The 13000-nt window shown below is 38.0% G+C and overlaps 1 protein-coding gene across 2 annotated transcripts in view; it reads left to right on the forward strand.

The window, feature by feature from the left end:
• KCNT2 (potassium sodium-activated channel subfamily T member 2) overlaps positions 1 to 13000 on the forward strand; it is a 425317-nt gene that overhangs the window by 305615 nt on the left and 106702 nt on the right. For both annotated transcript variants that reach the window (XM_055581824.1, XM_055581825.1), the window contains exon 17: positions 10341 to 10554. In XM_055581824.1, coding sequence (XP_055437799.1) covers positions 10341 to 10554 — 214 coding nt within the window. The remainder of the gene's footprint in view (positions 1 to 10340; positions 10555 to 13000) is intronic.

Here is a 13000-nt window from a genome sequence, read left to right on the forward strand (position 1 = left end):
TAGACAGCTGGGGATGGGGAGGGAGTGTGACTTGGGAGGGAGTGTGACTCATTAGGGAGGGTATATATGTATACATGTAGCTGATTCATTTCTTTGTATAGCAGAAACTAACACACATGGTAAAGTAGTTATACTCCAAATTAAGAAGAAGTATTTGTGATTAATTAGAGAACAAATGAAAATTCCTTGCTTCCAGAGCTAATATTTTATCATGGGGAAGTCTGGCCATAAACAATACATATAAAAATCAGTAAAGTACTTAGTAGATTAGAAGGTGATAAGTAGTAAGATAAAAGTGAGAAGAAAACAGAGCTAGCAAAAAGCATGTATGAATTCTAAGACAATTGAATTTTTAGGTGGCTTGTAGGCCTCATTGAAAAGGTGGCATTTGAGAAGATGCTTGAAGAAAATAGGGGCATTATGCCTGTGAATGTCTGAAGGAAAAGCACTCCAGGGAGAGGTAATAGCTGGTACAAGGGCCATACAGGAGGGGTAGGAACCTGATTGATGTGCTCCAGGATCAATAAAGGGGCCCTCATGATGCAAACACAGTAATTTGATGGTAAGAGTGTAAGAGAAGTAGGGAGAGAAGTAAAAAAGGGCCAGAACATGGTGGGCTCTTTGAGTCAATGTAAGAATTGTAGCTTCTACTCGGAGTGAAGTGGGAGTCATCACAGGGTTTTCAGCACAGCAATGGTGTGGTCTCACCTATGCTGAACTCCATCTTCACAAAATCACTATGGCTGATGTTAACAATAGATGCTTAGGGTCAAGGATCCAGTGTATTTTCGAGTGGAAGTGGTAGGAGAGAAAAAATTATGGGTATACTTTGAAAGTAGGGTGCCATTATTATTATTTTATGATCAATCTATTTACTTTTTCTTTTTTTTACTTTACAATATTGTATTGGTTTTGCCATACATCAACATGAATCTGCCATGGGTGTACACATGTCCCCCATCCTGAACCCTTTCCCACCTCCCTCCCAATACCATTCGTCTGGGTCATCCCAGTGCACCAGCCCTGAGCATCCTGTATCATGCATTGAACCTGGACTGGCAATTCATTTCACATATGATATTATACATGTTTCAATGTCATTCTCCCAAATCATCCCACCCTCGCCCTCTCCCACCCACAGAGTCCAAAAGACTATTCTATACATCTGTGTCTCTTTTGATGTCTTGCATACAGGGTTATCGTTACCATCTTTACCATATACTGTATTGGTGTTTTTCTTTCTGGCTTACTTCACTCTGTATAAGAAGCTCCAGTTTCATTCACCTCATCAGAACCGATTTAAATGCATTCTTGAATTAGAAGTGAACTGTAATAGAGAAGTGTGAAGAACTCAAGGATTTTAGTATCAGTTCTGTTCATTTCAGTTGCTCAGTTGTGCCCAATGCTCTGTGAACCCATGGACTGCAGCACGGCAGGCTTCCCTGTCATCACCAACTCCCAGAGCTTGCTCAAATTCATATCCATCAAATATGATGCCATCCAACCATCTCATCCTCTGTCATCCCCTTCTCCTCCTGCCTTCAAACTTTCCCAGCATCAGGGTCTTTTCCAGTAAGTCAGTTCTTCCCATCATGTGGCCAAATACTGGAGTTTCAGCTTTAGCATCAGTCCTTCCAATGAATATTCGGGACTGATTTCCTGTAGTATGGATTGGTTGGATCTCTTTGCAGTGCAAGGGACTCTCAAGAGTCTTCTCCAACACCACAGTTCAAATGCATCAATTCTTCAGCATTCAGCTTTCCTTATGGTCCAGTTCTCACATCCATACATGACTACTGGAAAAACCACAGCTTTGACTAGATGGAACTTTATCAGCAAAGTAATGTCTCTGCTTTTTAATATCCTGTCTAGGTTGGTCATAGCTTTTCTTCCAAGGAGCAAGCATCTTTTAATTTCATGGCTGCAGTCAGCATCTGCAGTGATTTTGGAGCCCAAGAAAATAAAGTCTGTCACTATTTCCACTGTTCCCCCATCTGTTTGCCATGAAGTGATGGAAGTGGGTGCCATGAACTTCATTTTTTGAATGTTGAGTTTTAATCCAGGCTTTTCACTCTCCTCTTTCACTTTCAGCAAGAGGCTTTTTAGTTGCTCTTCACTTTCTGCCATTAGGATGGTATCATCCATGTATATGAGTTTATTGATATTTCTCCTAGCAATCCTGATTCCAGCTTGTGCTTCTTCCAGTCCAGCATTTCACATGATGTACTCTGCATATAAGTTAAATAAGTAGGTTGACAGTATACAGCCTTGATGTACTCCTTTTCCGATTTGGAACCAGTCTGTTGTTCCCTGGCCGGTTTTAACTGTTGCTTCTTGACCTGCATACAGATTTTTCGAGAGGCATATAAGGTGGTCTGGCATACCAATCTCTTTAAGAATTTTGCACATTTTATTGTGATCCACACAGTCAAAAGCTTTGGCAAAGTCAATAAAGCAGAAGTAGATGTTTTTCTGGAACTCTCTTGCTTTTTTGATGATCCAACAAATTTGGCAATTTGATCTCTGTTTTCTCTATCTTTTCTAAATTCAGCTTGAACATTGGAAGTTCACCATTCATGTAATGTTGAAGCCTGGCTTGGAGAATTTTAAGCATTACTTTGCTAGTATGTGAGATGAGAGCAATTGTGTGGTTGTTTGAGTATTCTTTGGCATTGCCTTTCTTTAGGATTGGAATGAAAACTGATCATTTCCAGTCCAGTGGCCACTGCTGAGTTTTCCAAATTTGTTGGCATATTTAGTGCAGCACTTTCACAGCATCATCTTTTAGGTTTTGAAAGAGCTCAACTGGAATTCCATCACTTCCACTAACTTTGTTTCCTAAGGCCCACTTGTCTTCACATTCCAGGATGTCTGGTTCTAGGTGAGTGATCACACCAGCAAGGTTATCTGGGTCATGAAGATCTTTTTTGTTTAGTTCTTCTGTGTATTCTTACCACCTCTTCTTAATATCTTCTGCTTCTGCTAGGCCTATACAATTTCTGTCCTTTATTGTGCCCATCTTTTTATGAAATGTACCCTTGTATCTCTCATTTTCTGGGTAAGGCTTTCTTATCTCTCCTTGCTATTCTTTGGAACTCTGCATTCAAATGGGTATATCTTTCCTTTTCTCCTTTGCCTTTTACCCCTCTTCTTTTCTCAGTTATTTGTAAGGCCTGCTCAGACAACCATTTTTTTCCTTTTTGCATTTATTTTTCTTGGGGTTGATCTTGATTACTGCCTCCAGTACAATGTCATGAACCTCCATCCATAGTTCATCAGGTACTCTGTCTATCAAATCTAATCCCATAAATCTATTTCTCACTTTCACTCTATAAATATAAGTGATTTGATTTAGGTCATACCTGAATGGTCTAGTGGTTTTCCCTTTCTTTAATTTAAGTCTGAATTTAGCAATAAGGAGTTCGTGATCTCAGCCACAGTCAGCTCCCGGTCTTCTTTTTGCTGACTGTCAAGAGCTTCTCCATGTTTGGCTGCAAAGAATATACCAATCTGATTTCAGTGTTGACCATCTGGTGATGTCCATGTGTAGAGTCTTCTCTTGTGTTGTTGGAAGAGGGTGTTTGGTATGATCAGTGCATTCTCTTGGCAAAACTCTATTAGCCTTTGCCCTGCTTCATTTTGTATTCCAAGGCTAAATTTGCCTGTTAGTCCAAGTATCTCTTGACTTCCTAGTTTTTCATTCTAGTCCCCTATAATGAAAAGGACATCTTTTTTGGGTGCTAGTTCTAGAAGGTCTTGTAAGTCTTCATAGAACTGTTCAGTTTCAGCTTCTTTATCATTATTGGTCGGGGCATAGAGTTGGATTACTCTCATTTTGAATGTTTTACTTTGGAAATGAACAGAGATCATTCTGTTATTTTTGAGATGGCATCCAAGTGCTTCATTTTGGACTCTTTCATTGACTATGAAGGCTACTCCATATCTTCTAAGGAATTCTTGCCCACAGTAGTAGATATAATGGTTATCTGAATTAAATTCACCCATTCCAGTCCATTTTAATTCACTGATTCCTAAAATGTCGATGTTCACGCTTGCCATCTCCTGTTTGACCACTTTTAATTTCCCTTGATTCATGAACCTAACTTCCAGGTTCCTATGCAATATTGCTCTTTACATCATGGAACTTGACTTCCATCACCAGTTATACCCACAACTGGACATTGTTTTCTCTTTGGCTCTGTATCTTCATTCTTTCTGGAGTTATTTATCCACTCTTCTCCAGTAGCATTTTGGGTACCAACCTGGGGAGTTCATCTTTCACTGTCCTATCTTTTTGCCTTTTCATACTGTTCATGGGGTTCTCAAGGCAAGAATACTGAAGTGGTTTGCCATTTCCTTCTCCAGTGAACCACATTTTGTCAGAACTCTTCACCATGACCTGACCATCTTGGGTGGCCCTACAAGGCACGGCTCATAGTTTCATTGAGTTTCATTGAGTTAGGTTTTTAGTATAAGCAGCAGGAAAATGGGAATGGTCATCCATTTAGATGAGACAGGTATGCAGGGAACCAGTGGAGTTGTAGAATTCAGTTTGGAATGCAGTGCATTTCAAATTTCTGTTAGATATTGAGAGAAAAATGTCAAATAAGAAATTAAACATAATAGTCTAGAGTTCAGGTCCTACTGTATAGCACAGGGAACTATATTCAATATCTTGTGGTAAACCATAATGGAAAACAATATAAAAAAGAATATCTATATGTGTATAGGCTTCCCTGGTGGCTCAGTGGTGAAGAATCCACCTGCCAATGCCAGAGACCTGGGTTTGATTCCTGGGTTGGAAAGATCCCATGGAGGAGGAAATGGCAATCCACTCTAATGTTCTTGCCAGGAAAATCCCATGGACAGAGGAGCCTGGTGGACTACAGTCCATGGGGTCACAAAGAGTCAGACATGACTTAATATGCACAATATGTGTATAACTGAGTCACAGTGTTGTACAGCAGAAATTAACACAATATTGTAAATTGACTAAATTAATTTAGAAAAAGAAACTGAAATGAGTCTAGAGTTCAGGATAGAGGTGTATGCTGAAAAAATTAATTTTGGATTCCTGAACTTATGTATTATGTTTAAAGTCATGAAACTGAGCACAATCGTTGAGAAAATGATTGTGGGCAGAAAAGGAATGAAGACAAAGGACCGAATCTTGCAATGTGTCAATATTAAATATCAAGGGAATGAGAAGAAACCAGCAGAGGAAACAAAGAAGGAGATACTGACAAGGGAAACCAGCTGAGTGTCTTGTCCTAGAATCCAAATGAATCCAGTGTGTGGAGAAGGTGTAGTGATCAGCCATGTCTAATGCCTATAATGGTCAAATAACATGAGAATTGAAAATTGGCCATTGAATTTAGTAAAAAAGTGATTGCTCTTTATCTCAATAAGAGCTCTTTCAGTGAAGTGGTAAGTTGGGGAATGCCAGATCAGAGGGGTTTATGACAAAATGTCAGAAGACAACTTAGGGAAGCTAGGTCTAGACAACTCTCATAAAATTTTGCTGCATGAGAGTAATGGAAATAAACATAAACAAATGAGACCTGAAAGTGAAAGTCACTGAGTCACGTCCAACTCTGCGACCCCACGGACTATACAGTCCATGAAATTCTCCAGGCAAGAATACTGGGTGATAGCCTTTCCCTTCTCCAGAGGATCTTCCCAACCCAGGGATCAAATCCAGGTCTCCTGCATTGCAGGCGGACCTAATTAAACTAAAAAACTTTTGCACAGCAAAGGAAACTATAAACAAAATGAAAAGGCAACTCACAGAATGAGAGAAAATGTTTGTAAATGATGTGTCCAACTAGAGATTAGTCTCCAAAATTTACAAACAGCTCATACGGTTTAATGTTATCAAAACAAACAACCCAATCCAAAATGGGTGGAAGACCTAAACATTTCTCCAAAGAAGACCTACAGATGGCCAAGAGCCACGTGAAAAGATGTTCAACATCACTAAATTTTAGAGAAATACAAATCAAAACTAAAATGAGATATTTCCTAACACCAATCAAAATGTCTATCATCAAAAAAAAAATCCACAAACAATAAATGAGTGTAGTGAGAAGGAATCCCTCCTACACTGTTGGTGGGAATGTAAAGTGGTACAGCCACTATAGATAACAGTATGGAGTTTTCTTAAGAAACTAAAACTAGATCCAGCAACCCCACTCCTGGGCGTATATCTGGAGAAAAACATAACTTGACAAGACACATGCACATTGATGTTACAGCAGTATTTACCATAGCCAAGAAGTAGAAGCAATCTAAGTGGCCATGAATGGAATATTACTCAGCCATGAAAAACAGGGAAATAATGCCATTTGCAGCAACGTGGATGAACCTAAAGACTGTTATATTGAGTAAAGTCAGCCAGACAAAAGAGAAACATTGTATGATATAGCTTATATGTGGAATCTAAAAAAAATATGATACAAATGACCTTGTTTATAAAACAAAAACAGACTCACAGAGCCTTAGAGAGCTAACCATAGTTACTAGGGAGAGGGCAGGGCTGGGGAAAGATAGGGAGTTTGGGATTGACATGTACACACAGCATTATTTAAAATGGATAACCTACTGTTTGGTGCAGGGAACTCTGCTCCATTGTATGTAATGGCCTAAACAGGAAAAGAATTCAAAAGGGCAACAACTGATTCAAGTGGACCTGCTGTCCACTTGAAACTGACACAACATTGTTAGTCAACTGCACTCCAATATAAAAGAAAAAAGTTAAAGAAATAAGTAGAATGTATAATAAAACAGCATATTAAAAAGCAGAGACATTCCTTTGCCAACAAAGGTCCGTCTAGTCAAGGCTATGGTTTTTCCAGTGTTTATGTATGGGTGTGAGAGTTGGACTACAAAGAAAGCTGAGCACTGAAGAATTGATGCTTTTGAACTGTGGTGTTGGAGAAGACTCTTGAGAGTCTCTTGGACTGCAAGGAGATCCAACCAGTCCATCCTAAAGGAGATCAGTCCTGGGTGTTCATTGCAAGGACTGATGCTGAAGCTGAAACTCCAATACTTTGGCCACCTGATGCGAAGAACTGACTCATTTGAAAAGACCCTGATGCTGGGAAAGATTGAGGGCAGGAGGAGACGGGGACGACAGAGGATGAGATGGTCGGATGGCATCACTGACTCAATGGACATGAGTTTGGGTAAACTCCGGCAGTTGGTGATAGACAGGGAGGCCTGGAGTGCTACGGTCCAAGGGGTTGCAAAGAGTCAGACACGACTTAGCAACTGAACTGAACTGAACTGAAAACAAAACAGACTCACAGAGAAGAAACTAGTGGTTAGCAGTGGGGAGAGTGGCAAAATAGATTAAGGGAATTAAGAGGTACAGACTACCAGATACAAGGATAAATGTATAGCACAAGGAATATTGTCAATACTTTATAATAACTTATATGGGGTATAATCTATAAAAACATTGAATCACTGTGTTGTACACCTGAGACTAATAGAAGATTGTAAGTCAAGTTACAAAACAAAACAAGTCAACACAGGGTTGGTGTACAAGGAAAACAGTGAAAGACAGTGGGTAATGGACTCTGAAGATGAATGATACAGACCTGGGATATCATAAGGGGTGGAGGGAAAATGCTCTGAAAGAAGCAGTGAGACTTCTGAGGGTATTTCCCTACTAGTAAAACACAGGCACTCTTTTGGTCTTGCAACCTTCAGAATTGCAAGGAGAGATATCAGAGAAGAGCCAGATTTTGTTAGGGGAAGGAAAAGTTCAAAGAAGAAATTGTTTCTGTAATTGTAACTTCTTTTAAAACTGTGTCTTCCCTGCTAAATTTTTAGTTTCTCATGATCACATCCCCCCATACTCAGCTTGGTGCCAAGTATCAGTGCAGGCAGAATTATCAGGAAGTCACCAAGTTTCCTGTGTTGAGCAGGAAGATGATAAGGAGGTAGTTGGAAGTGATATGGAGACAAACATATTTGGGAGGTGGTGAAATTCAGAGAACATGGCTCCTTGGGAAGTAGGTGGGAATTTAACTCTCAAAACAAGAGTAGGGTTGAGTTTTATATAAATATGGGTGTGTCTCTTTCCTTCCAAACAGAAATAAAAGGTGAAAAGTTTGTTGAAGCTTTCTTGTTTACTTGGTTGAAGATAGGGAATTGAAGGATTTCTTCAATAGAAAGACAACTTTCTTTCAAAAGATAAAAATAATCTTACTTCAAAAGATCACTTTTCCCTCTAAATTATACAATGTGGTCCTCTGCAGAGGATAAATGTCATAAATGTGGATTTTAATTTATAATATTAGGATGCAGATCATATATGGTTTTATTTTGATGAATCAAATTTATAAAATTTAATGTTTAATCAGATCCACTCACCTGATTAATGGAAAAGTTAATCTCATTTTCTCTAGGATACTCATCCCCCTCCCAAGATGGATTGAACTATAAATTAATCTTTATTTGTGGTGCTAAAAAGTTACTGAAGTGTACAGTTTCTGATGCCAGCCACTTTTACCTTTGCTCAGAAATGGTGGTCATCATATTGTTTTCGCAGGCAGAGTCATTTTAGACACATTGTGTCATGCCCCTCAAAGGAGTCTTCCCCATTAACGGCAGACACACCAGGCTCCCTCTAATCTGAGTGTCATGAACAGTATTTTCAGAGGTCCTAGCTTCTGAAACTTGAGTCCCACATTTATTTCAATATTGAGAAATACCCAGATAGAGAACTCAGATGGTCTCCCCCATCTTGGTTCTATCAACTCTCACATTCAGAAACATGGCCCTTCTGCGTTGTTGTTGTTCAGTCATGTCTGATCTTTGCAACCCCATGACTGCAGCACACCAGGCTTCCCTGTCCATCACCAACTCCCGGAACATGTTCAAACTCATGTCCATCGAGTCAGTGATGCCATTCAGCCATCTTGTCATCCTCTGTCACCCCCTTCTCCTCCTGCTCTCAGTCTTTCCCAGCATCAAGGTATTTCTCAGAGGTTTTTATTTTTATTTTTTTTATTTAATTTTATTTTATTTTTAAACCTGAAACACTGTATTAGTTTTGCCAAACATCAAAACGAATCCGCCACAGGTATACATACGCTCCCTCTCAGAGGTTTTTAGAATTCAGTTGCTGACTTCTTTGTCCATGCTACAAAGAAAGAGATGCTAAAACCCCTGAGGTTTTTTCCTCCCTTTGAAATCTCAGGCTCTTACAGTGAAGAAGGTTGTAAGATCAGACAGAAGTTTCAAGGAAATGGAGAGCGTTTTAATAGTTGCTTCAAAAAATAATACAAAATGGAGACTCAGGGCTTTCAGAAGGATGGCCAGCTATCCATAAACACATAAATGAAGTCAGTGATTGTGAAATATGGTGGCAGTCATCCATTAGATTGATTTTTTTTTTCTCCAGAAAGGGAGAGACAGTCACTTTCCATAAATTGATGTTTATACTAACTTTTAAATGTTACTTAAAAGTCTCAGAGGAATTTGTTTCTTCCATTTACTGTTCCTTGAGCATTCCAAGGAGTCAAAGCCTTAAGCTATTTAAATTCTCTGTTCTTACTGCCTCAAGGCATTTCCATGACTTGTGTGCTCATGATTTTCTTTTTAAGTCAAAAAATCAAATGTAATGATTTCAGAGTATAGCTTCTCATCACTGGGTGAAAAGTTCATCCTTTCCCCTGCTTCCTGTCCCCACTATACTACGTCACATAACATAATTCTGTTTTATTTTCTGCATGGTATTTAGCATTATTGAGAATTAGTTTTTCCATTTTTTTTGTCCATTTGATTATCTTAAAGACAAATCCATATGCATAGGAACATTGTCTGTCTTATTCTTTGAATATCTTGAGTGCCTAGAATTGTGCTTGCCACAGAGAAGGGCTTAATAAATATAAACATTAATTATTCTAATATTAAAAATTAGTTATAAATCAGTTAAAAAGGATAACAACAATACAAGGAGAAAAGATATAATGAGAGATCGATAAAAGTGAAATGGACCAAAATTTTTCATTAATTTAAAATAAATATAAATTTAAACAATTTTTAAAATTTAAATGTCTAAGAATTTCATGATTTCACAAATCTTTTTACATACTATAGACCTAGTTGCAGCAAATACACTTTTTGCACAAATACAGAATTTTTTATCCTTGTGGGTAAAAATGCTCAAACTAAAAAGAAGTAAATCACTTTTGAGATTAAAGGGTAAACAGTGCATAGTATATTTCCTGGTTATACTGACTGTGTTTCATCTCACTTTAATCATTAAATGATTGCTAGTCCTATAGGTGGCAAACACTTTGATGGATTTTCATTTCTCATTGTTCCAGGTACTGTAGCCATAGACTTGCAAGACACGAGCTGCAGATCAGCAAGTGGCCCTACCCTGTCTCTTCCTACAGAAGGAAGTAAAGAAGTCAGAAGACCCAGTATTGCTCCCGTTTTAGAGGTTGCAGACACGTCATCAATTCAAACATGTGATCTTCTAAGTGATCAATCAGAAGACGAAACTACACCAGATGAAGAAATGTCCTCAAACTTGGAGTATGTTTGTAAGGTTTACTGGGACTTGTGCTTGCCGTGAAAAACTAATGTCCTTCCCTTCTGGACATCCCAGAATCAGTCCTACATACTTCTGTCAAAACACTCTTCTTATTAGCCAGTATCTCTCTTGATGATTAAGTATTCTAAACCCTTGAATTTCTGGCTTCAACAGCTATTTACAGTTTCATTTTTCTCTATGTTAGCCTTTATCCTTAAAGAAAAAAATATGTATATCAGTATTTCCATGATAAATCTATATCACATTTTACATTTTTTTCTTTAAGGATACAGTTTATATTTTTCATTTTTATTAAAAATAAGTAATAATGTTTTTATTAAATTATAATGTGCCTTCTACCTTTAGTTTGCTTTTCTACTTCCATACTGAAGTTCAATCAATTATTTAGTAACATGTAATGCAGCTTCTTCCATTAAGCTCTTGTTTGTCTCAGCATTCAGCAATCTTTTTTATTTAATATACACCAATAATGTTTTGAATGAATGAATAAATGAACTACAGTTCATTTAACTAAGATTCCATAGTAAATAGTATCAATATTTAAGCTATTGATCACATTTTAGCCTATGGTAAAGTTTGTTTACTTGTCTTATTCATGTATTATGTTGGTATTTCTTAAGGAAAGCACAGTGTTCAACTGCCTTGACAGTGGAGTCCAAAGGAATTTGTGTCCCTTGGCAGTTTCACTTTATACTGGTTGGGTACAAGTGGCTTTGTTTAAAATCATCTGACCTACAATGCTTTATCTGTACATAGGGTTCATATGAAGATTAATTGAGATAATAGAGAAATGTACTTAGAACAATTGTTTGTGCAGAGTAAGCATTCAGTGAGTATCAATTACTATTAGGTGTAGTACTAGTCCTAGTGGGAATGGTAACATCACTCAGGCATTTCTAATATTTTCCATATAATAGAAGTTCAGTCAATGTTGAACTGAACTAAAATATACTGAAATGGAATGTAGAAAACTCTTTCTATTAATCTTTCACACTTTCAAATATTTATTACAAGAAACTTAGACATATCCACAGAATACAATTTCACTCTCCAAGAAATTAATAACACTCAAATATATTTATGAAATATTTGACAAGAAGAAGGAACAGTTTGACCACCAGTATATTTCTAGAAATGGTGCTCTGATAGAAATTCTTTCTTTACATGTACTTCAGAAAAATTGAGAGGTTGAATATTTTTTATTTCTAGAAAAATGGAAAAGACACTGAAGTAATAGAGGAGACTGTCAACTTCTAAACTTGCAAAATATTCTCCATTTTACTGTCTTAGCTAATGATGTCTGAAAAACAGTTTTAACTAGGTTTGAAATTTCATGGTTTGAAAAATACATTTTCTTAATCAAAAAAGAGCTTTCATATTGGATAAAAGAACCTTTCCTCTACTAAATTTTCTTTTGTCTCTTCAGTTCAGTTCAGTTACTCATTCGTGTCTGACTCTTTGCAACCCCATGAATCGCAGCACATCAGGCCTCCCTGTTCATCACCAACTCCCAGAGTTTACTCAAACTCATGTCCATCGAGTCGGTGATGCCATCCAGCCATCTCATCCTCTGTCGTCCCCTTCTCTTCCTGCCCCCAATCCCTCCCAGCATCAGAGTCTTTTCCAATGGGTCAACTTTTCACATGAAGTGGCCAAAGTATTGGAGTTTCAGTTTTAGCATCAATCCTTCCAATTTAAAATGGACTGGTTGAATCTCCTTGCAGTCCAAGGGAATTTCAAGAGTCTTCTCCACACCACAGCTCAAAAGCATCAATTCTTCAGTGCTCAGCTTTCTTCACAGTCCAACTCTTACATCCATACATGACCAGTGGAAAAACCATAGCCTTGACTAGACGGACTTTTGTTGGCGAAGTAATGTCTCTGCTTTTTAATATACTATCTAAGTTGGTCATAACTTTCCTTCCAAGGAGTGTCTTTTAATTTTATGGCTGCAATCACCATCTGCAGTGATTTTGGAGCCCAAAATAATCCCATGAAGTGATGGGACCAGATGCCATGATGTTAGTTTTCTGAATGTTGAGTTTTATGCCAACTTTTTCACTCTCCTCTTTCACTTTCATTAAGAGGCTCTTTAGATCCTATTCATTTTCTGCCATAAGGGTTGTGTCATCTGCATATCTGAGGTTATTGATATTTCTCCCAGTAATCTTGATTCCAGCTTGTGCTTCATGCAGCCCAGCATTTCTCATGATGTACTCTGCATATAAGTTAAATAAGCAGGGTGACAATATACAGCCTTGACAGACTCCTTTTCCTGTTTGGAACCAGTCTGTTTGTCCATGTCCAGTTCTAACTGTTGCTTCTTGACCCGCATATAGGTTTCTCAAGAGGCAGGTCATGTGGTCTGGTATTCCCATCTCTTTCAGAATTTTCCACAGTTTATTGTGATCCACACACTCAAAGGCT

Source organism: Bubalus kerabau, chromosome 5, assembly GCF_029407905.1.
Source record: "Bubalus kerabau isolate K-KA32 ecotype Philippines breed swamp buffalo chromosome 5, PCC_UOA_SB_1v2, whole genome shotgun sequence".
Taxonomy (NCBI): Eukaryota; Metazoa; Chordata; class Mammalia; order Artiodactyla; family Bovidae; genus Bubalus; species Bubalus kerabau.